The sequence below is a fragment of the Vicugna pacos genome, chromosome 2 (genome assembly GCF_048564905.1).
Source record: "Vicugna pacos chromosome 2, VicPac4, whole genome shotgun sequence".
In the NCBI taxonomy this organism is placed as follows: Eukaryota; Metazoa; Chordata; class Mammalia; order Artiodactyla; family Camelidae; genus Vicugna; species Vicugna pacos.
Window position 1 is genome coordinate 35891084 of NC_132988.1, and position 24551 is coordinate 35915634.

The 24551-nt window shown below is 38.9% G+C and overlaps 1 protein-coding gene across 1 annotated transcript in view; it reads left to right on the top strand.

Moving 5' to 3' along the window:
- QRFPR (pyroglutamylated RFamide peptide receptor) overlaps window positions 1-21382 on the top strand; it is a 42753-nt gene extending 21371 nt beyond the window's left edge. The window contains exons 2-6 of the mRNA XM_006219025.4: window positions 11066-11224; window positions 14649-14710; window positions 18305-18540; window positions 20014-20111; window positions 20879-21382. Of these exons, the coding sequence (XP_006219087.2) occupies window positions 11066-11224; window positions 14649-14710; window positions 18305-18540; window positions 20014-20111; window positions 20879-21279 (956 nt within the window). The 3' untranslated portion in view covers window positions 21280-21382. The remainder of the gene's footprint in view (window positions 1-11065; window positions 11225-14648; window positions 14711-18304; window positions 18541-20013; window positions 20112-20878) is intronic.
- Window positions 21383-24551: the final 3169 nt, after the last annotated feature.

Sequence of the window (24551 nt, forward strand, 5' to 3'; positions counted from 1 at the left end):
TACCAGAAGAAGACATAATTTCACTTTGGCAAACTTGTTTTCTGGCACAAATACACACCTAGAAGTTCTTTTTATAAAGTAATTGAAGGAAGCACTCTGAGCAGAACTACAGAATTAGCATCAGTGTAACTCCACGAGGAAAAATCTCAAGGTTTTTGCAATTTGTAAGGCCCCTAGTGAAGGCCCACTTATCCTAAATCAAAATCTTTCTGGGGACAATTTCAGCCCATGCATGCAAAGCCAGAAGTCTTTCATGTTGCCACATTCTTAAATATGTAAAGACAATCAAGAACTGTCAGGCAGTTGAAGAAATTTGCAGAATAATAAAGAGAATAAGAAAAACACACAGATAATGGAACTAGAAGAAATGGGTGATTTATAGATTAATTTAGAAAAATTCTATGTAGTCTTTTCATATGTACAGACATATTCTGAAGAATGTCTCCACATTTGATGTTCTCATCATGGAATTCCTGTTCTTTCTTGTCTTAAACGTCTATAATAAATGTATTCAACACAACACTGTTTTTACCTGATTTTACGTGAGAAAAATTTATGTCCCCAAACTTAATAAAACATTTTACATCAAGAGAAGCATCATATATCATGTGTATATATATATATTTATTTATATAAAAACTGAACCACTATGCTGTACACCAGAAATTAACACAACATTGTAAATTGACTATACTTTAATAAAAAAAGAGAAGCACCACATCGTTGTACACATTCTCTGCGATTGAGCTGTTCTTTGCAGTTGCTACTCTTGAAAAGAAGACCAGTTTTGTGAAGAGGGCAATGAAAAAGATGTTGGAGAATTCTTTAAATGTCATGATGAGAAATTAAAAAGTACTGAAGTTGTTCAGAATATCAGTCTGAAAAAGTTAATCACAGTTATAGCCTGGAAAGCATTCAATTAAACCAATGGACATTGGTTGCTGAAAATGACTTGTGGGCTCTGCAAATACAATGATAATCATTATCTTTGAACTTGGTGGAAATATTACTGCCAGATATTTCTTACAGCACCATGGAAAGAGTGACTGGTAAACTAGAAGAAAGTAAATAAAGCTTTATTCAGCAGTTTTTCATCCTAAAAATATCAACTAATTCCTTTGAAGATTCATTCAGGAGTCCTTACCCAAGCACAAAAGTGATTTTAGAAAAATCAAAAAACAGACCTGACAGTTTCTGAGTTTTATAGTTTGCCTGAAATTGCACCTTTGCAACCCAACTTACCCATGACGTCACTTTCCACAACCAATGACAACAATTACCCTTCAACCCTCCTCTCCTTTCAGCTTTCTTCAAGTTTCCAGTCTCTTCATTTCTTCAGGGGTAACAGGTCATCCAAGGTAACTGCCCTGTTTTTGTTGCAAATTTATCTGAATTTTTCTGATGTATTTATTAATTTCTGTGTGCTGGTTGCTATGTCTTGTTGGAAAAAAATATTCATGATGCACCATGACAATGCTGCATACAGGGCATCATGCACACAAACGATTTGATAGCAACCATTCTAACTGTTTCTGCAATCAGGAGCAGTATTTTAAGCATTTTACATACTAAATGGTGATTTTTACTATGTTTTAGTTACAGTTAAGGAAATCTGTTGGGAGTTTAATTTGGCATTTTACATAATGGTGAAATAGCTACCTGTGCACATTTTCGTACAGAATGTCTCATTTTCATGAGTGGGGTTACTGATGGTAAGTAGGAGATATCTTGATTTAAGAGGGTACTGACTTCATAAATCAAGAGCTTCTCTGGAAAGAAACATTTTGAGAACAAAGTAAAGCTCTTAAAAGTGAAAATATGATTGCTGAATTTATATATAAATTATAAGAGCTGGAAGATAAGACAAGAAAATCTCTATAATGAGGACCAAATAGACAAAGAGAATTTATAAAGCAAAAAATATGTATAAACAAAAGATATAAACATGGAGGGATACATGCAGGAATTCCAATATCTAATTAGTAAGAATTCCATTAAAAAATGAATGAAGGAAAACACAGAGATAAAAGAAACAGAAGTTTCCAAATTCAAAAAGCACATGCAAGAGAAAAGAGTGAAAAATGACACATGCTTCAACACATATCTCCCTAGCATTTCAGAAGTCCAATTACAAAGAGATCAATAAAAGCTCTCAAATGGTAAACCAGGATACTCATAATGGAGCAAAAATCAATCTGACAGTAATAGATACATTAGCACCAAAAGTGGATGCTGAAAGTCAATAAAGTAAGATCTTCAAGATTCAAAAGAAAGATAATATTGAATTTAAAATCAAATTATAGCCACTTTTAGAAAGCAAAAAACGTAAAAAGCTTACTTTAAACTCATTATTTTGAAGAAGTTACTTGAAAAAGATTCATACAAAATAAGAATGAAATACAAGACATAACAAACCATGACATAAAAGGAACAGTGGAGAAGAAATCCATCCCAAATGAATTTCAAGACAGCTATAGCACAATCTTAAAATACATACATACACACATACATAAATACATACATTCATGCATAAATTACTGCAGTCATCAAAATTGGAAGTCAGTAGTCTTCTAGAAGAAAGTCTTAAAAAAACAATGACTAGAATGAACTCCAAGTAGTGAGTATGTTATGTGAAAAGTTGAGGTGTAATAGTGAAGATAATTATGATGATGATGACAGCAATAAACGCAGCCAATACTCATGAACTCTCTTTCACATAGTGCCAGGCACTGTCCGAAACACGTTGTATTTATTATTTCACTTAATCCTCTAAGAGTCCTATGAGACAAGTGCCATTTCGTCATTGTTTGTAGATAAGAAAACCCCAGACACAGCAAAGTAAGATAATTTTCTTTAGGTCACACAGTTAACTAGTCACTAACCCAGGTTCCAAACCCAGGCAGTCCAATTCCAGAGCTCACGCTCTAAACTGCTACACTGTGCTGGAGAAGGTACACGTTTCTTTTTCAAACTAGAAAACAGAAATGCAGCCTAAAACTCCAGGAACAATTAAATAAGTAAACATACTCTACAAAAAAAGTCATGGCCCAGATATAAAACACATTAAAATATGACATGCTTTAGAGCAGTAAGTAAATTCACAAGGATCATGACTATAGAATCGGAGAAAGAAATGTACTTAGAACATATTGGCTTTGTAGTTATAATATTTAAATAGCCATAATAATGAAAAAGCTGTGTATAGCTTTAATCTTTTATAATTAAAATGTAGGCCAAAGGCAAAAAGTCTTAACATGGCTATGAAACAGAATGAAAACTATCAGTTTTGATGAAGTAGAGGTATAGTTGATAGAAATTGGAAGGAAGAGGAGAGAAGAAGGTGAGTTGAGAAAGTGGGGGGTATTATCATCTTGCAAAGTTGGGGACAAAATAAACTGTTGGAAGCTGATATACCAATGAATAGGGAGTTAAGTACATTACTTTATGAGTCAAAGCTAGAAGAAACCACATGTAAGAATTTAGGAAACATCTCCTAAAACCATTTCAAAGAAGTTATTGAAGAAAGCATTATAACTACAAAACAAAAAAAAATTAAGAGCTGGGAGAGAAGCGGAGGTGGGAGGTGATAAAAGTGAACTAAAAACCCATATCCTAGAAGACAGTCAAAATACATCATCTAAAATCAGTAAATCAAGAAAAGGCTATATGAAGCAATTTGTTTAGAGATGTGAAGTACCTGCCAGAAGAATTAAAACCAAGCAGGGGTTGGGAAGCAGGACAGCAGGTGGGCGGGGGTGGGCAGACACCCGTTCTTTTTATTGCAGCCCTTCTACTTTTGAACCATTTCCTCATAATTCTTTGCTTAAAAAGATTTTTTAAAGGAAGATACAAAGAAATTTAATTTGTAACTAAAAAGCTCCCGAAAAACCCAGATAGTTTAACTGGAGAATTCTGCCAAACATTTAAAGAATTTATGCTACTTTTACACAAACTCTTCCAGAAAGTAGAAGAGGAAGGAACACTTCCTAAATCACTTTATGAGGCTTTATTGCTCTGACATAAATTAGACAAAGACAGTACAACAAAAAGAAAATTGCAGACCAATATCTCTCATGAACTTAGACACAAAAATTCCACTGGCCATAGCCCATAAATTGGTACATACAAGTTGATACAAAGTTACCCATCATAGCATCTCTCCTTCTGGCTAGATGCAGCTCCCACTCCCTTCCCTGCACTCTCGACAGGGCCAGCAGTGTGTATTTCATCTAGTTTCTCTTCAGTTCCACTTGGGGTAAGTGCCTTGCTGTGGTCTAAGTGTTTATGCCCACCCCCCAAACTTATTGGTTGAAATCCTGATGCCCAATGTGACGGTATTAAAAGATGGGGCCTTTGGGAGGTACTTAGGTCAGGAAGGGTGGAGCTCTCATGAATGGAGCTCTCTTGCTTTTTCTTCCAAGTGAGGATACAATAAGAAGTCTGCGCCCCAGAAGAAGGTCCTCACCCAACCAGGCTGGTACTCTGACCTCGGGCTTCCAACTTCTAGAACTGTGAGAAATAAATCGCTATGGTTGATATCACCCCATCTGTGGTATGTTGTTAGAGCAGCCCAAATGGACTACCTCCTCCTCAGAGCGAGCTGGGCAGCTTCTGTCTCCTGCCTAACAAGAATTATGAGAAAAAATGGCTCACCTCCTCTGCTGTCAGCTTCCTAGTGCAATCTCTTTCCTGAGTCTTCCTCTTGGCACCTGACAACTGTAGGACTCTTGTCCCTGTCCCTCCACTCTGCAGGAGTTAAGGCTCCTTCTGCCTTCTCGTAGCCTTCCCTTTTGTCTACAGCCAGAGTTTCCTTTCCCTGGGCGAAGTTCTTCTCTCTTTTCTGTTACACAAATGCAGCATTATCAGAAAGTTCATAAGTCACTGGATAATTCTAGAGTGCTGTGTAAAGTTCTTATGCTAAGTAAGACTACATTTGACTCTTGAACAACACAGATTTGGACGGCAAGGGTCCACTGATATGCAAGTTTTTCCAGTAGTAAATACTACATACAGTTCAACGCAACCCAGGGTTCATTGAATCCTTAGACGTGGAACCTCAGATATGGAAGGCCGAATGTCAAGCTATACTCTGATTTTTGACGGTGCCCCTAACCCTTATGTTGTTCGAGGGTCCGCTGTAATCATCAGGAGGGCTGAACTTCTAGGAGAGATGGGCCACATATCTGTTTAAAAATATTTAGGAACTATGGTTCTCCTCTTCAGTCTGTATGGCTCCAATTGGCTGGATATTTCACTCTACTTTGGGTTTTATAACTTCACCTTTGTAATTGCAGATGACTCACATTCTGGACCCCCATTAAATTAAACTAGACACAGTGGAGCTGCTGCAGTTGAAGCAGGGGTGGAGCTTAGAGCCCCTTCTCCCTTCTTGGTGGTTCCTAGAGCATCCCTACAGGAACACGGGGCTCCATGGAACACTGATGGAAACCTCCAGCCTGGATCATCTCTGGGAAGACCTCCCTGTGGGGGAATTCATGGTTCTGTTCATTTGTGGCTCTCAGCCACAGTTTATATAACAATTCTGACTTTGACTATATTTAATTTGTTTCCCACTCTCTTACTGTAGGTTGTGGCTGAGGGAAATGAGGTAGGCTTCAGGATTTGGTTAACTTGCTCATTAGCAGATGCTAAAGAAACATGCTGGGAAAAAACTAGAGACCTACAGGCCATGTTGGGGCAGGACACATCAATTGTTTGAATGTGGCTTGTTTTTTTTGGTATAGGAAATAAAGATGATTATATGCCAGATTATTTTATAGTATGTTAGACCATTGTTTCAAATAGTGGTTGTATAAAAGTAAATTTTCCTTTAAAACTGCAAATGTCTAGCTAGTACATTGTTTATTGCCAGCCATGGAACAAATTCTTCATAGAATGCTTGAATATCATTAGATAATTTCATGCAATTATAACTCATTATATCATTTTCTAAATTAATAAAAGAATGTTTTTATTCTTTTCTAAGTATGAATACTCTGTTCTTTTCACTCTGTCCTTTCCACTTGGATCCTTTTAAAAATGTTTTACTATTTATTTTTTAATTGAAGTATTATCAGTTACAATGTATCAATTTCTGGTGTACAGCACAATGTCTCAGTCATGCATATACATACATATATTTGTTTTCATTAAATATATTGAATATAGTTCCCTGTGCTATATAGAAGAAATTTATTTTTTAAAATCTATTTTTACATATAGTGGCTAACATTTGCAAATCCCAAACTCCCAAATGTATCTCTTCCCACCCCCTTTCCCCTGGTGGCCATAAGACTGTTTACTATGTTTGTGAGTCTATTTGTTTATCCTCTTTTTTATTTCTTTTAGATTCCACATATGATATCATATGGTAATATGATACCATATGATATGATATATGGTAATTTTCCTTTATCTTTCTGGCTTACTTCATTTAGAATGATGATCTTCAGGTCCATCTATGTTGCTGCAAATGGCATTATTTTATTCTTTTTTATAGCTGAGTAGTATTCCATTGTATAAATACACCACAACTTCTTTATCCAGGCACCTGTTGATGGATCCTTTTTAAAGTCACTATTATGCTAGGGTGGAAAAAAATACTGGCTAAATTATTTAAATTTCTAAGCATCACTTTTAGAAATAATGAGGTCTCATTTCTATGTAAATCATTGAGACTTGCACTGAGTATGGTGGGAGGTGAGGACAGGTGTGGGTAGATAGGGGGGTGGACACCATTCATGTCTAGCGCAAAGATACTCTGTACTGGAAAATAAAGTTGTATAAATAAGTTAAGGTTGGAAATATAAGGCAATAAATACTTAACCAAAGCATTTGTTCTTAATCTAGTAGGCAAAGGAGAATTATTGTAATTTTCTATGCAAGGGGACGACATAGCAGAAATGGAAGCAGTAACAATAGGGAGGCAAACTGTAGTATAGGATTTGGACTGTGTTTTCTCAGAACTTACAATAGACACAGAAGTAAAGTTGGCCAGAGAGTATCCTACATTTTAGGAAACATGCCTTTCAGAGAAAAAGTAGTAAAAGAGAAGTGTTCAAATAAATGTACATGGTTACAAGCAACAATAGATAGCTGAGTAGCTTAATAGAAGGGGATGTCCTGGAAGGATGCTGGAAGCTCCCGGGACCAGTGTGAAGCTGGTGGAATGGGCCTGCAGTAGGCAGGGACCAAGGGTGCTTAGAGGTCAGCAGCAGTCACTAAGCAGTTGTCTGTTAATGCTGACGATCTGGTGAACACGGGACTGCACCACCTCACACCTCCCTTCCCTCTTCATTGCACTCTTTCAACAGATTAAAAGAATTGAGCTAACTTTGACACCTTTGGAGCTGATAGAGTCTTGGTGAATATCCATCTTGTTTCTGTCTTGTCTTCCTTAATAGGGCCTCGTACCTAACCTGCCTGCACAGCGGAGAGTTCATGTGCCAGAGGAAACTGTGTCACTCTTAGGAAATGAAGATAGATGTTGGACAATTGAAATATAAGAAATAGTCATTCCAGGCAGGCTCTCAGGAACGCAACTGTTACATTAAAATCAGATAATCCCAGAAGGAAAAAAGGGAAGGACATCCCAAGAAAACAGTGCGCTATATGGGGAATTTTAGGATTATCCCAGCTTGAAATTGCCATTTATGAGAAGAAATATCACAAAGGACACATTCTTGCAAAATAACTGAGACCTCTTCCGTTCATCTTGGGAAGGCTAAACTGTTGAGCAAGCTGACTAAGGAGTCAGAGAGATTACCAGAATAAGGAGCTGAAAAAGACGGGGAAGATCAGTGATAGAAATTTAATGACGGGTAGAGAAAAAACAAAGCTCTTCAAAGCCTAATTTGCTTCAGTATTTTAGACCTTGGAAAGCAATCTTCAAATGAAAAAGGGCAAAGCAAAGATTTTTAGGATGAAAATAAAGATCCAATATAAGTGATTAGATAGCAAAAGAGCATGTATTTGTTTCTAAAAGAACTCAAAGCTTCAGCCTAGATAAATTACTTGCCACAGCACTGAAGAAACTGGAAGATGTGATCAAGAAAACACTGTCAGTAATTTCTTAGAAAGTTCATTGAAGAAATGTCAGAAGTAATGAGTTGGGCAAATGCTGTCTAGATTCATAAAAAGGGTAAGATGACAGGTTATAGAACTACACTTGGTGCAAAATTCTCAAGTGGATTATTAAACAGTTGATTTACGAGCATGTAGACAAGAAAACTGCCATGTGCATGAATAAAGTAGGGTGACATAGTGGGGACTGGAGTCAGACGACTTGGTTCAGGCCCTCATTCTGTCACTCAGCAGCTGTGTGGACACAAGCATATCACTGAACTCCTTTGAGTTGCAGTATCTTTATCTGGGAAATAAGGTTCTGGAACTGGACGTCCTTTAATGGGCAGTTTAGTCACAAAAAAAATCTATCAGCTCCAAGTGTAGTGAATTCACCTCAATTCATTTAATCAGGCTACCATTTATTAAAGGACATAGCCTGTACTGGATGCGTATGTCATTTTCTGAAGTACCCACATTGGTCTTACGACAGGTGGGTATTATTAATCCCTTTTTGCAAATACTGAAATTGAAGTTCAGAGTGGCTAACTAATAGATTAGTGCATCAAGGCCAGAGTGTATTCTGATAGCAGGGAATCAGGTGACCAGCCCTCCACGCTACTGTGATGGACAAGATGAATAGATTTAGGATGGAGAGCTCTACAATAACACTACAGTGAGCACTGCAGCAATAACTTTTGTTTGGGTAGTTACACCTAAAATATGTTGATGATGAATCCATGTCCATTTCATGGGAAGTTTCTTCTGGTGTTCCTTTAACTTTGGCCTGTCCAACTTTTGGATTTTTATAAACAATTTGGCTGAAAGAATCAAAGAAATTCTAAGCATTTTTTTTAAAAACAGGAATAGGAGAAATATCCAGATGAATAATTTATTCACATATTCATTTATTCAAGTATCACATCCAGAATAAGATTCGAGGTAAGCAATTCATTCACAGAATGACCAGTGTTCAAGCAGTGAAGTATTTTAGTACTGAAAGTAAATTCCTGCACTTAGTATCAAAACTACCTCGCTGGAAAGGAAAGCCTTAACTTTGAAGAGGGTTAGAATTTGAGGAAGTGAAACAGAGGTTGGGAGTGTGTGGGATGGGCTCTCAGGTTGCTGTTTGGAGCTTCCAAGAAGGACTAGAATGGAAGTATCTCGAGCAATATCTAAGTGATTTCCCCCCACCTAAGTCGCAGGATGGGAAGTAAGGAAATCTTCAGTTAATAGACATTTTCTGTTAAATGAACCCAATTTATTTCAGGTTGATTTCAAGTTCAACAGAAACCAACCACTTGAAAATTCTAGCATAAAAAACTAATGTAAATTTCAGTTACACTGACAGAAGAGAGCATTTGGGTTTGGGGTGGCAGGATGCCTTACAGTTTCTGCCTTAGCCAGACCACATCCTGAGCACGGTGGATTCCCCTCTGGACCACACAGTCACAAACTGTAGAAAGTCTAGTGGAAAGTGTCCGGGGGGTTGAAAGATCTGAAAAGCGTATCAAATGAGGAATAGCTGGAGCAACTAGAAAAGATAAGAGTGACATGAAAGCTTCTTTTAAATATATAAAGAGGGACTATTTGGAAAAGACGGTTAGTTATAAAACTCTCAGAAAGAAAAATTAGATGTGGGTAGAATTATTGAAAAGTACTTTTTTCCAATGAGATCCTCTCCAAAGTTGAATGGAGTCACCCTTACAGGGTTAAGAGCCTCCTAGTCACTCATCCTGTTATATTCAATGAATGTCGGCTGAGAGCCTTCTGTGTTCCATTCTAAACTCTTGGAAGACATCAATGAGAAAACAGACAAAAATCCATGCTCTTGGAGTGTTTACATTCTAGTAGGGGTAGGGAAACTTTCAATAAACAATGAAACAAACAAATCAGTAAATTTTATGGCATGTTGGGATGTGAAAGAGTCATGAAAAGAGAGTAGAATAAGAGAGGTGAGGAATGAGAGACGGTGGGACGGGAATGGGACAGGCTGCAGTTACACTAGGATTGCTCTGGTCGGGCAGCCGCATTGAGAAGGTGACAAATGAGCATAGACTTCAGTGAAGAGTGTGAGGATGTTCTCCTGGGAAAGGATATTGTAAGCAGAGGGAAAAGCCATGTGAGGGCTGAGGAGGGATTGTACCAGCAAGGAAGCCTCCTCGGTGGGTATTTAAGCAAAGCTGGGCAGAACATTTGGGAGAAGAGGTGAAAAGAGGATTACTGCTTTGAGTGAGAGCTTGGACTTCGGTCTCTGCCAACTTTTTATATTCTCTGTGCATAGTATTTTCTTCTAGTTCAGAATAATTAATTTGGCAATGTTGAGAAGAATGGGTTCAAGAGCAGAGATGTCAGACCCAGGCTCACATATACTAATGGTAAAGGGACCAGACAGAGAGCAGAAACATTTTAAAATATGGGCAATGCATTTGAATTTTTTTTAAATTATGTCAATCAAACAAAGCATGGTTGCAGGCCAAATCTGGCCCAGGGGCCTCCAGTTTGGTACCTTTCATTAGAGAAAGTGAAATCATTTAAGAGGGTAATGGTCTTATCTGGACAGGAAGTCAAGGAGAATAAAAGATAAAAGAAGAAATCTGTGTGTCTTTGGTGGCAATTATTCCTTTGTTATGATTTGACAAGAAACCAAAAGGGAAGAAAGAATCAAAGACTACTCTGTGGTTTAGACCCCAAGACTTTGTTTTTTCTCAAGCAAGGGTAACATTGGTTTTTTTTCTGCCTATTATCAATGGCCAGATACTTACTTGTCCTCTCATTGTCCTGTTATACATATTTGCACATAATTTAGAAACTTGGAATCCACTTAGGGAAAGAAAATACTAGTCAATGCAACCTTTCTCAATTATTTTGTATCTATAATGTAATTATAGTCGTAATACTTTTGAACAGAGGCTCAGAATTAATTAACTGTGATAATTACAAAGACACAGGTAAAGCTTTTCATTCTTTTTGCCATATAACTTGTCCTGTTTCCTTGCTGCAGGTGCCTTCATTTGCAAGATGGTGCCGTTTGTCCAGTCCACTGCTATTGTGACAGAAATACTCACAATGACCTGCATTGCTGTGGAAAGACACCAGGGACTTGTACATCCTTTTAAAATGAAGTGGCAATACACCAACCGAAGGGCTTTCACAATGCTAGGTGAGGGCATGCCGGTGGCAGTAGTTAATGCCATTCTTCACTACAGAACAAAGAGAATTTCGTCAAAGTGATTCATAAACCAGTGGAGTAAGCGCTCATCTATCTTGTAGACATTGGAGTGTAATTTCAGGGTTTCAGTTCACATTTTCTGCCACCCCCCCCCACCTTCAGGCCTACCCCAGCACTGAAAATCTCTCTGCTCAGATTTACTTTTTGAGTTACGTTATAACCACTTAAGCTATACTCTCACCTGATCTAAGATAATCGATCGGTGGCACTGCCGTATTAACATCCATTAGGTTAGTGCTCTGTCATCCTGAGGTTAGAGCCTCTGAGCCAAGGCGCCCTTGCGGAGGCAGGTAGATTTTGACAGAGGCCAGGAAAGTTGTCTTTAGGAAAATGGAGAACAGGGGTGCTGCCTAGAGGTGGCCCCGGTGGTGTGCGCGCAACAGTAGACGGCCGCAGGGCTCATGCGAACGCTGGGCGCTGAGTGCTGGAGGTGCCTGACAATGACAAATTCCGTCCCTGCCCTTATTTTGCTTCAGGCATTCCTGAAGCCTCAGCTTGCTGTAACCATTCCCGAGTCAGCAAGTCATGATGAGCACGTGCCTCCTGATGAATGTAAACCTAAAGCAATGTCCTAAAGCCTAGCACAGGAAAACTGAGGAATTTCTCTGATGATTGTAGTCAAGCCATTTGAAACCCTAAAGTGCTTCTCCGTGATTTGAATGTATTACAGCTTAATAACCAGAAGTTTAGGAGCAACTAATGCAATAATCAAAGAGAGCAATTTTTTACTAATATCTCACTTGAGAGAAGTGATTAAACAGTTGTTTCTACTGTAAAAATTTAGCTAGCATGGGGCGGTAGAATTACAGAAAGAACTCCTGAAGGCTTTGCAACACCGAACTCATTTTAAATAGCTAAACCAATACGGAAAAAAATCACTGGCTTCAATTGTTTTCAAATTTATGTCACATCCTTCCTACAAAGAATTCAAAGACTTCTTGGCTTTTAATAATTGACATCCTTCCACCATCAGAACATCTGAAAACAGCATGTGGGTGTGGAAAAGAGAGTTAGAGAAGGAATACATGGAGGAGGGGAGTTATTCAAAAAGGAAAGAGAAGGAGAGGGAATTTCAGCAACCGAAAGCAAAGTTGGTAACAGGCAGCTAAAGGAGTGCCTCCTCAAAAATGTCGTAGGAGACAGAAAGGCTTTTAAATCAAGCAGCGTCATCTCCCTTAGAGGCTTTCCTACGGTGTCGTGCGACAGCTCCCTCTCCCTGTTACACTGGGAACCAGTGTCTATCATGCCCAGTACCTCCTTCTAGCTGAGACTTGCTGGCTCCCAGGCCCCAGCCAGCAGAGATATGCTAGACACTCTTGCCCAGATGTGCTCACAGATTCTACCAGTTATGTTCATATGTTCATAGAACCCTAGCCCTTCTGTCCCTGAGCGGAAAGTGGATTCAAGAACATTGGCAATGAGCCAAGCCAGCTAGACTCAATTTCTCCAGAACTTCTACTAAATATTGGAAAAATGATTGAACATAAGGTAACATAATAAAATAATGACTGGACTAGAAAAGAATAGATGTGTGTAGCAATGAGGAGAGAGAGAGGGGCAGGGACAGAGACATTGATTTGTAAGCCTTACAACTATCTTGAATCATTGATTCATAATGACCTTCTATAGGTGGTGTCAGTTCTTATGTTTCTTTATAACAAACATCAATTATGGATTAAGTGGGCCTCAGTTCCTTGAAACTCAAGGCAATACAGTGTTTTCTTAAGGATTTCACTCAGTATAGAATGAACAAGCAGAGCTTGAGCTGGGAAATTTTTGTTTTAAATCAGTGTTGGGGAGGAGATCAAGATGGTGGAGTAGAAGAACGTGGAGCTCACCTCCCCCCACAAAAATACACCTACATGTGGAGCAGTTCTCACAGAATGCCAACTAAAAGCTGGCAGGAGGTATCCTATCCAACCAAACTGGCAAGAAAGATCCCACATAACCAAGTAGAGTGAAAGGAGAGGGGAAAAAAGGAGTAGGGATGAGACCTGTGCCCCGGAAGCAAGCTGTGAAAGAGGAAAAGTTCCCTTGTCCTGGGAACCTCCTTCACCCCCTGAGAGGTCTGCAGGGCAGATAGGGAGCTGGAGTGGCCTGGAGTTTGTTCAAGAGGAGTGTGCAGAGCTGGTGTGCTACCAGGCAGGGAAGCGAGGGACCAGCACAGAGAACTGCCACAGCACTGCACTACGCACCCTGAGATGTGCACCTGCTGGTGTGTGCACCGGCTAAACCACATACTAGGGCACAAAACAAGCCTCAATAAATTTCAGAGATAGAAATTACTTCAAGCATCTTTTCTGACCACAACAGTATGGAACTGGAAATCAACCAAGAGACAAAAAAAAAAAAATTACATGGAGACAAAAATCAACGTTGGAGCTCTTGGTTCTGGCCTTGTCCTAGTCCAATGAGATTCTTTTGTTCTTTGTTGAGGACATATCATTAAAGCAGTTCCCTCAACTAACTCTTATGGAGGACAAATCATTTGGAAAAAGTGCCCTGGTTTCTGATGTTACAAGTGTTTGTTTTGTAAATAAGAATATGATGTTCATATAATTATACTGATGATAAATGTACTTTCAATTTTAAGAAGAAATTATAGAAGGTGCTTATATCATGTTTAAGTTATTCTTCCATTCAACAAACAGTAGATACTTGAGCAGCACCTACTGAGGGCCAGGAATTTCCCTTGGGAGTTTATTTGGAGAAATTAAATAAGTAAGTAAGTAAACAGCATTGCCCTTGCTCAAAGGAAGTTGTTAGAAAGCAGTAGGGCAACAAGGGTGCCGCTCTGCGGGGCACATAGAGACAACAGGGAATTAGTGGTTAGTTCTATCTGGAAATGGTGGTAGCCGTCAAAGGTTTCCAAGAGAAGGTGACTTGTAAGTCAAGTCCTAGAAAATGAGTCCCCAGATAGAGAGGGGAGTAGGGTGCCAGTCCAGAGTGACAGCATCGAGACATGGAGCAGCACAATGCATTCTGGGAAGTGGGACCTGAAGCCAGCTCTGTAAATTCCTCAGTGCAGGACTCAGGTGTGAAGAATGGGAACAGAAATGTCAGCGGAGACAGGGAGGCATGTGGGACTGCAGAGAACCTCGGGGACCATTTTAAGGGATTTGGGTTTTATCCTTTAGGCATGTTTTACACATTTAAAACCGACTTCAGGAAGACTATTCCAGCAGCACTTTTAAGGGTGGTGAAAGAGTGGAAGTGAGAACATGTAAGGAGACCACTGCAGAGCTCCAGGGTGGAGTGAGTGATGAATATAAGGGGTCTTTATGGTTAGAGAACTGAGCACATGTGTACTTTGCTTTGCTGAGTTGCAGTCTGACTATTTTTAACGTTTTTACAGGTGTGGTCTGGCTGGTGGCAGTCATCGTGGGTTCGCCCATGTGGCACGTGCAGCGACTTGAGGTAGATTCGGGACTGGGACTGGTAATCATACTCTTGAAATGCTCTCCCCTCAGCTTAATTATAGCTATTCTCTCTCCTGCAAGAGCATTGCAGCCAGTTTCTATGATCTCAATTATTTCACTGGAGGTTTTTCAAGTGGAATAAATAACTTGCTTTAAGATTTTTTTTTCTGCTTTACCTAGCTCTTCCTTGAGCTTATGTTGCTAAGACATTAATGCTTAAAATGGAATGTTCCAGGGCCACTTTCTACCTTTCCCCGCTAGCTGAACATGCCTTTCCTAGTGTTCTTCAGTGCCTTGTTATGTTTTAAAAGTTCGATGGTTGCCGTAGAGTTTTCTTTGAAGTCACATAATTTCGTAACCAACTATCTACTTAGTTGATTTGCCTTCATGAGCCCTTTCTCACCTGCCTGCTAGTCATTGACAAATTGAAATTTGAAGTGAAACATGTAAGCGTATCATCCCATCCCACTCTCCCCTTCATCAGCCTCCAGCGGTGATTCGCAGTGAAGGAAGCACTGTGTTGGTTTTGGTGACCCACTGTCTCCACTGAAGCACAGTTAAGCGCCTCGTGCATGGGAGGTCCAGCACAGACAGTAGTCTTACCCTCTAAGGTGATTTTTAAAACTACATGTCTTTTGTACCTTTTTAAATTGACGTAGGCAAATGTGAAGCTTTCCTGGGCGCTCGGTGCCCACCAGCAAGGATATCAGACAAGCTCTCAGGCAAGGGTATGTTTAGAAAGCAGCTTGATTTGAGTTTAGTGCAACTCATACACTGAATAAGCTGGGCTCCACAGGTAAGAGCAGAGGTCTGTCTCTTGCCACCTGTAAGAACGCAATCTGACGACTTCCCAGTCCTCTGCTGAAGTGCCCTGGATGAAACTTTGAGTGGGCCCTATGCCTCTTCCAGTCAGTCAGATAATAAAATTCTTCTGGTCACTTTTGGCCACAAGAACAGTGACAAGACGAGTCATGGAACAGCATTAATTCTTTTATCAAAATGTGCAATCCAGTGGCACAATCAATCATGAGAGTCCACATTCTCAATCAATTTAAAACATCTTTCTTCCCCCAGTGTGAGCCATTTTTCGGCTAGAATCCTAAAATATGGAGAAGGGATATGATTCTCTTCTTCGGTTTCCTTAACCTTGAGTTCTCTTTCTCCCCCCATTCAGTTGGCTGCCTCTGGCTCCCTGGGAGCTGGGGAGGAGAGGAGGGGGAGAGAAAGGGCAGCCGTCCTCTGGTAGTGATGCCCTCTGCACATGACTGTTCCCCATGATTCAGTCTTTCCTTCTAGGGTTTCTCACAGTAACACCACTGAAGCTTCTGACTGCTACTCCCTTCTCTAGCCGGCTGCTCACAAAGACCTTTCAGCTGCCACACACAACGGCCCGTGGCCTGCCCCTTTCTGAGGCTGCCTTTACCCTTAGCAGGAAATCCATACCAATGGAGCCCTTTCATAAGTGACCCCACGCAATTCCCCTTGTGGGGTCCATTTCTGGCCCATAGAACACAAGGAGACTTGTCCATTTTTTAAATAAAATTATTTTATCATCTGCCCTGAATATATTTTATTTAACTCATTCAGTTTATAGAAAATGCATATAATCTAATTGGCAAAGCCAGCCCTCTCTGGCAGACAGATCAGCCAAATCAGATTTTCTTCCTGTCCAGAAAAAGTATGATTTCATTTCACGGATTAAATAAGTGTATTAATATGCATTCCCACTGCTACCTTCTCGCTCCTAAATTCTATGATTGGGGGTGCGAGCACGCACAGCGTGAAGCGCCACCGACTCCACCATTTCCACCGATGTTCTCTATGCTTCGCTCTTGCTGGGCTCTCTCTCAGGAGGGAAGCATTCGATGACTTTCAGGGGATGGAAGCAATGAGGTGGCTAAGTTAAAGCCGTCATCACTTCTACCCCTTCACTGTATGGAAAATGCGAATTCACAACATCTCATTACCTGTCAAAACACCTTTGTTCTAATGCCAACCTTTACCCTGAATAGAAATACATTTAATACAGGGAAAAGCATAAAGCCTCTTCATGGATTAATGGCACCTCGATCAGTGGTTTCACTGACCTCAGTAGTTTGAACCTTCTCTTTCCTTGGTGCCCCATAATGAGATGAGAGACATAAGGTGTGAAAATTGAACAAAAAGTGATTATGAAAGAGGAACTGAAAATGTAGACCCAGCATGACACTTCAACCTCAGGCATCCTTTTAGGCAGTGGAATTTTCAAGAAGTGTATGTTTGGAAATAGAAGATCTGAAATTGATTCCCATGAACCAATCTGAGTGTGCCCTCAGAAGGTTCTTTGCTTGTCCCCATTGTATACCTGCTTGGAGACTGTCAGTCTAGCTTGTGCTGGAGGACGTGTCAGAACCGTGCCCACATCTTTGTTGGCCCTTATGGGCTCTGCCTACATGGAGTCAGAATGAGTTTCACCTTCACATCCTCTTTCCAGGGAGTCTGGATCATAAAATTATTATTCAATAAGTTTTTTCATTCCTAGTTGTATTTGAAAAATAACACCTGGACTGAACTTGAATTTTCACACTTTTGGTGAATGTACCAGAAATCTTCTTTTCCCTCATTCCCTCATTCCCTCAATCTTCTGTGAAGGTTAGTGATAAAATTTGCTGGGAATGGAGGCAGAAATATGTCTGAAGGTTTTTAAGTATTCTTCAGCAGGAAAGCTGCAAAGTGACTCAGATGATAACAGTTTTGATAAATTCTCTAACTTTAATTCCTATTATCGAGATAAACTTTTGAATATACTGTAAGTGTTTAGTTTGTCTCTTATTCACATTTTTATTACTATTCATATTGTTATCAATAATTTTAAAAACTCATCAGATCAGTCTGTAAGAAATAGTATTAGTAAATAGAAATTGCCTTTCTGTAAAATATATGTCTCAGAGGCTTGTGATTGGATCTGAATATTTATAGAATGGTGATAGTTTGAATCCCAATTTCTTATTCATCTCCAAATCTAAAAGCTACCAGCTGCCTCTCTAAAATCTTTGAAAGTAGTATGATTGTTGCAATCTGAAATAGCAGTAACCAAATACAAACCATCAGTACTTACTCAGTTGGAAGAAGTCTGATGTCTTGTCAAAATTTGTCTCTTCAACAGTTGAGGGAGCAAAATAATGTAACATTATTGTACATTAGTACAATTAATGTAACATTGTACATTAATGTAACTGGCACGCAGTACAAAATTTTTTTTTCATACGTACATACTTTGGTCATTGTAGTGTTTTTTCATGCAGTTGAAAACTTATGACTACCAACCATCCTGTAAAAAGCTGAGAAAGATAAAAAAAACAAAAAAGAACAAGAGGCTATGGACCTCCATTCCATTTAAAATGGAAAATATGAAACTTAAGAATTTAAGCAGTGATGTGGAAAAACCATACTTCACAACAAAAGAAAATCAAAATATTATCTCGTCTGAAATATGTACACATGGTAAATATGTGAGGGTCTGAAAAATGCTGCATTGTAATACCACTTGGCTGCTTTGGGTTCTTTTGCTGCAAACTCTGGCTCTTCTAACTGAATTACACTTATTTTGAAGATTAAGTATGACTTCTTATATGAAAAAGAACACGTCTGCTGCTTGGAAGAGTGGGCCAGCCCTGTGCACCAGAAAATCTACACCACCTTCATCCTTGTCATCCTCTTCCTCCTGCCTCTTATGGTGATGCTCATCCTGTACAGTAAGATCGGTTATGAACTTTGGATAAAGAAAAGAGTAGGGGATGGCTCAGTGCTCCGAACTATTCATGGAAAAGAAATGTCAAAAATAGCCAGGTCCGTTTAATGAAATGTTCACCTCTGTTTAAAATATTTTTAATTAGTTGTGCTGGAAGGGACAGTTGCTTGCAATGTCAGAATTTCTGAGTAATGCAGTGGAAGCATCACTTGTAATTCATGCTTAGCACTTGGGCTGACTTTGAACTTTTGAGATTTTATGTATGGCAGGAAGAAAGAGCAAGGTCACCAGTTCCTAAATCAAAAGGGAAGCCACTGTTGCAAATAAAAACTTATTTGGAATTTTAAAAATTGCCGTATTTTCACCTCTTTGTCAATACAACATGGTAGGAATTGCTGTGGAGCTCTCCTTTCTCTTCCACTCACCAGCTATGTGATGTCGATAAATCTGCTTACTTACTTCCTCCCATGTCCCCTGCTTTCTCATGTAGACCAGGAAGCAAAATAATATCCATCCTTACTTCCTCCCACCCAAGGATGGTACTAAAAAACATGAGATGATATGTAGGAAACTCCTTTGGAAATGAGAGAGTATGTTATTTATTTTAAATTATTATTATTATATATATGTATGTGTATATATATATATAAATCTAAGGCTTTATTTTCTGATCATATTGATTAATAGAAATTTTTAAACGCAATTTAAAAAACCTAAAATTTACTTCTATGATATCTGTGGGCTTTCTGGTTTATTTTATCATCTACACTGAATGGCTATTAAAAAGAAACAAAATCTTGCAAGGAGTTCTAGTGGTTTGATGAAATTCACCATTTCTTCAGGTGTGCGGCGACCTCTAGTGCCCAGTTTACATAAAGCGCTCCTCTCTCAATGTGCAGGGTGCTGGACTCTTCAGCACTTGGGACTTCTTGCTGATTTAGTGCTCTCTCTTCCTCGGAACTACCATGGACTACCATGTAGAGATAATAAATAACAAGTATGACTATAAACTTGGAAATGGGTCTCTTGCAGACATTAATCTCTATTACAGGACTAATGGAGAAAACTAGTTTGGATCCCTGGTTAATCATAGGAATTAACTATATACTGGAGGATTTCATTTTAATTCTATCCTGAGGGCTTCCCATATTTTTCTAACATATGAAGTTAGACTGCTGAAGTTTAAATACAAACTAGGCTTTCTAGTTTAAATCCTCTTCTAGCCATCTGACTTTGTGAGTCACTTGACCTTCTCTGTGCCCCAGTTTCTGCGTCTGTCAAATGGCTTGTTGGGAAGACTAATGACATGGTCCATGCCAAGCATCTAGCATAGTCCTAGACTTGTAATAAGCATATATCTTACGGATGTTCATAATATGAAAAATACAGGAATGAAAGTAACAGCAATGGGAGAAGATGAGAGACCACTCACAATGAACCTATTGTGAGCTTCATTAATATTTGAAAAATTATCATTGAGAAGTCTCAAACTGTATTTAATAGCTTTGCTTTCAACTTGACCCATCTGCCAAGGAGAAGTTAACCAACACAGTGTATCCTTGTGGGTCCAGGAAGAAGAAGCGAGCTGTTGTTATGATGGTGACCGTGGTGGCTCTCTTTGCTGTGTGCTGGGCACCTTTCCATGTGGTTCACATGATGATTGAATACAGTGAGTGCTTGTCATTCTCATTTGATGGAAATTCTAGTTTGTTTCCTGTTAGAACAGGCAGTGAATCATTAATATTTGTTGCCATTCACTTGGGTAATCAAATATCAGACATTGAATAGGTTTCGTTCGTGTCTTCAAGATTCCCAGATCGTTATGCAGTAGGGAATTACGGATGCATATGACCAAAGCTTTAATAATTACAAAAAATAAAGCAAAGCTATTTTACAAAAACACAAAGAAATTAAAGAAATTCTTCTCTCACGCTAGGCTTTCTGTTTTCCCTAAGCCATTTGGGAGAGGTGTGACATCCTGTAAGTGCTCTCTATTTAGAACCCTCACTTGAACCACATGAATTTAATAAAACCCAGGATTTCAGCTAGACCCTTAATGTATTCTCTCCGATAATCTGAGACTTAACATGGTTCTCAGGTGATTGTGTTTCTATAACCCAGTGGATATTTGAAGGGTAACTGCTGCTTCCAGATGACATGAAGCTTGAAATCAAGTTGAAATGCAATAAATCCTCTAATATGTGCTGGGCACTGGGCTGTGCATGTAATCCTAGACTGTCTAAGAGTGAAGACTCATCACAAAGGTGTTTTTCTTCAGACATCAGATGGCTCACTCCAAAATGGTCTGGAGAATTTTTCACACTTATAACCACTTGTAAAAGTGTGCATGTTTGGTAAAGATAGAAGATAAACAGAAACATTATTTTATGGTCATTAAAACAAATATGCGTTCTAAAATATTGCATTTTATTACAGGCAATTTTGAAAAGGAGTATGACGATGTCACCATCAAGATGATTTTTGCGATAGTGCAGATAATTGGGTTTTCCAATTCCATCTGTAATCCTATTGTTTACGCCTTTATGAATGAAAACTTCAAAAAGAATTTTTTATCTGCAGCTTGCTATTGCTTAGTGAAGGAAACCTTCTCTCCAGTGCGAAGGCATGGAAATTCAGGAATCACTATGATGCAAAAGAAAGCAAAGTTTCCCCGGAAAGAGAACTCAGTTGAGGAGACCAAAGGAGAAGCGTTCAGTGATGGCAACATTGAAGTCAAGTTGTGTGAACAACCCGAGGAGAAAAACCATCTCAAACGCCATCTTGCGCTCTTCAATTCTGAACTTTCTGAGAATTCTGCTTTAGGCAATGGGCATTAATTATAACAATTTCTTTATAATGGATGCCATTCATAGCTTTATCTGAAGAGAAAAGTATTTGAGCAAAGGTCAAAGATTTGTTCTTTATTCTTCGAGTGATGAAAAGAAGGAAATTTTGTCATTTTTCATAAAAATATGACATTATACATGAAACACAATTTTGGAAAATTAGTATACCATCCTTGTAGATTATAAAAGTGGATTCAAAATAAAATCTTGTACAGAAATAAATGTCCTTGCCTAGCAGTTTCCCCTCACGCAGTCAACGTTGTGTCTTTTTACTTATTGCTAAATTGGATGAGAAGAATAGCAATGATATCTTTTTTCTTTCATAAGTTTAATAGTGGAACACTATAATGTAATTTTTAGTGCACCATTGAAGCTTGGTGATGCAGTCTTTTGCTAATGAGGTCTAGCTAATTATCATAAAGTTGAAGTAGATAGAGAAGCAGTGAAATAACAGATGGGTGAGATTTAGAGGCAGGTGCTGGGGTCTCAGCTTCTTAGAGTCCTACCAAGTTGCCATTGCTGTGATGACTGGCATGTCCCTTAACCTTCTGAAGCCTCTCTTTCAAAACTAGGATGTTACCTCCTCTACATCACGGAATTGTGGCTGGAGCAACATGAGACAAGAGCAGTAAAGCACCTGGTACTCCACAGCTCCCCAAGTTCTGGAGCATTATTGCAGCTCTTCATGCCCCTGGCCCCCTCTTTCTGTCCCCTTTTCCTTCATGAGACTCGCCCTCAACCCAGTCCAACTTTTCACTTGTGCCTATTTTATAACTGGTTTCTCTACTCAAAAGAAGAATGTTTCTGAGCTCCTCATTTATAAGTTGACCATAATAAATTAAGGCCAATCTAACTATATCAAATATTACTATTTTTAAACTTTTTACAAATTTTTCATGAGAGGGATGAAAGATGTTTTGTCATGTGAAAGGGCATTTAGGTGTAGTTAATGGATGGGAGAGAGAATCAATGCCAAGCCTGTGAAATTTTACTGTGCTTAAGACTGACCCCCAAGAAAGCTGGGTTGGAAAAATAAGAGTTTCCCACCCATGTTCATATCTAATTCTCCCTCAAACTGAACCCCTCCCTTCAGTCTTTTCCTGTTCCTCCCAAGTGTCATGGGTCCAGCGGCCACCCTCATGGTGCCCTGTTGCTTCCCCTTCAATATCTACGACTCCCGAAGTCCGGTTGTCACAGCCTCATGGCCAAAGTGTTTCTTCTGCCTCCAGTTTTCCAGCCCTTGTTCTTCCAGCCAGGTACTCGAAAGGAAGAGAAGCACAAGAGTTCTCAGGGAATTTCACCTGTAAAGCTTTCAGGCTTGGGAACCAGAGAACTCAGGCCATTGGGATCTCAAGATACAGACGTTTAATTTTATATGTGTGTTCATGTAAGCATGGATTTAAAAAAATGAAACAGTCTGTGGTATTAGGAAAAAATGTCATTATGACAACCAGAAATTAACAAAGTCAAGAGAGGAAAACTGATGACTTGGTTTGTGTCAAATTGGACTCATCACGGGTTATTTACATATGTCGTCCTCTTGTTGTGCCGAACTACCCTGCAGCAAAATGATGATTATCATTACATCATTAAACCATTAAAAACGAATCGGATTCACTGATTTTGATTATCCTCATTTAATCAGCAAATATCCATATGATTCTTTTTCAATTTTATGTACACATGCTCCAAATCTGACAATAAAAAAAACGGATAAATCAACACTATTACTGACCATTAAATTATTAAAGTTTAAAAAAATTCTTAAACATTGCAGAACTCAATCTAAAACATTTATATATTAGATAATAGTTTTAAAATGTATTGTAAAATTTTTAGACAGCCTGTGAAAGCTCTTTTCTTTTTTTTTTTTTTTTTTTGGTTTCCATTGCATTAATGCTGTTTCAGAAACAAAATAGTTAAAATACACTTTCTTTTGTTCTTTAGAAATATACAATTCTTTTGCTCTGTTATAAAACTTTGGAAGATAAATCTGGTCTAATCCATTACTGAGAAACTCCTACCATGAGCAAAAGGAACTCTGAGTCCAGTTTGGACGCCAAGTCCTGATGATGGTGTGCACGGTTTATGAAGTCCACCAAGAGCTCACCTTGGATTTGCCAAAGGAGCCCTGGTTATGGCCTTTCTTTCTCTTTTCCCTGACTTCACAGTCCTGAGTCTCTTAAACCCCTTCATCCTCCACCCACGGATCTGCTCGTTCCCCCTTTTTCCCTCTGCCCTAGGCTGTCACTCATTTTACTCCATCTGGTTTCCCCATAGAAGAAACTGTTTATACCCAGGATTATGCAAGGTAAAGAGGGACACTGAAAGGAGGGAACTTAAAAGGAAGAAATGATAAAATGAATTCCATCAAAAAAAGACTTCCGCATAAATAAATGTTCACAACAGCTTAACTCAAAATAACCAAAAACCGGAAACAACCCAAATGTTTATCAACTAGCGAATGAGTAAACAAACTGTAGTAAAGCTGTCCAATTGACTATAACTCAGCAAGAAAAAGAAATGAACTATTAATACATGCAACAACAAGAATCAATTTCAAAATATGCTGGGTGAAAGAAGCCACGCCAAAAAGAACATATACCCTATGATTCCATTTATAAGAAATGCCAGAAAAGAGAAAACCAAAGGGATAGAAAATAAGCAAGTGGTTGCTAGGGACTAGCTAAGTTTAGGCAATTGAATACAAGAGGCATGAGAGACTTTTTTTGATGATAGAAATGTTTCATTTCTTGATTCTGGTCATAGTTACTTGACTTTATACATTTGCCAAAGTTTACTGAATTGTATACTTTAAAAGGATGAATTCATTGTATGAAAATTATACTTCAATTAAAAAAATACCCAAGGGAATTTCATTTTGCAATACAGAAATGCCGGGTCCTTATATTGGTTCCTTGACTTGTAGCATAAGATCCATCATAGTAAGAAAAGCCTATGGAAGCTTTTGAGACCCCTCCACTCCACCCTAGTAGCCAAGAGAATAAATCAAATAACAATATTGCTTCCCAGGGTGAACATCAAAGATCAGTGCCACTCTCAAAGATTTAAATGACGCAGCATAGATACCCATCATATATATTCCCATTTAATTCACCAGTCAGACCCCTGCAGAATCGAGATGGATCATAATGAATGACAGTGGGCTGGCACAGACTTAGGTCATCTCCAAGTGCTGCTGCTGCGCGGGATGTGGTACCTTTGCTAGAGCAGATTGTCATAGCCTCCGGTACATCACATAC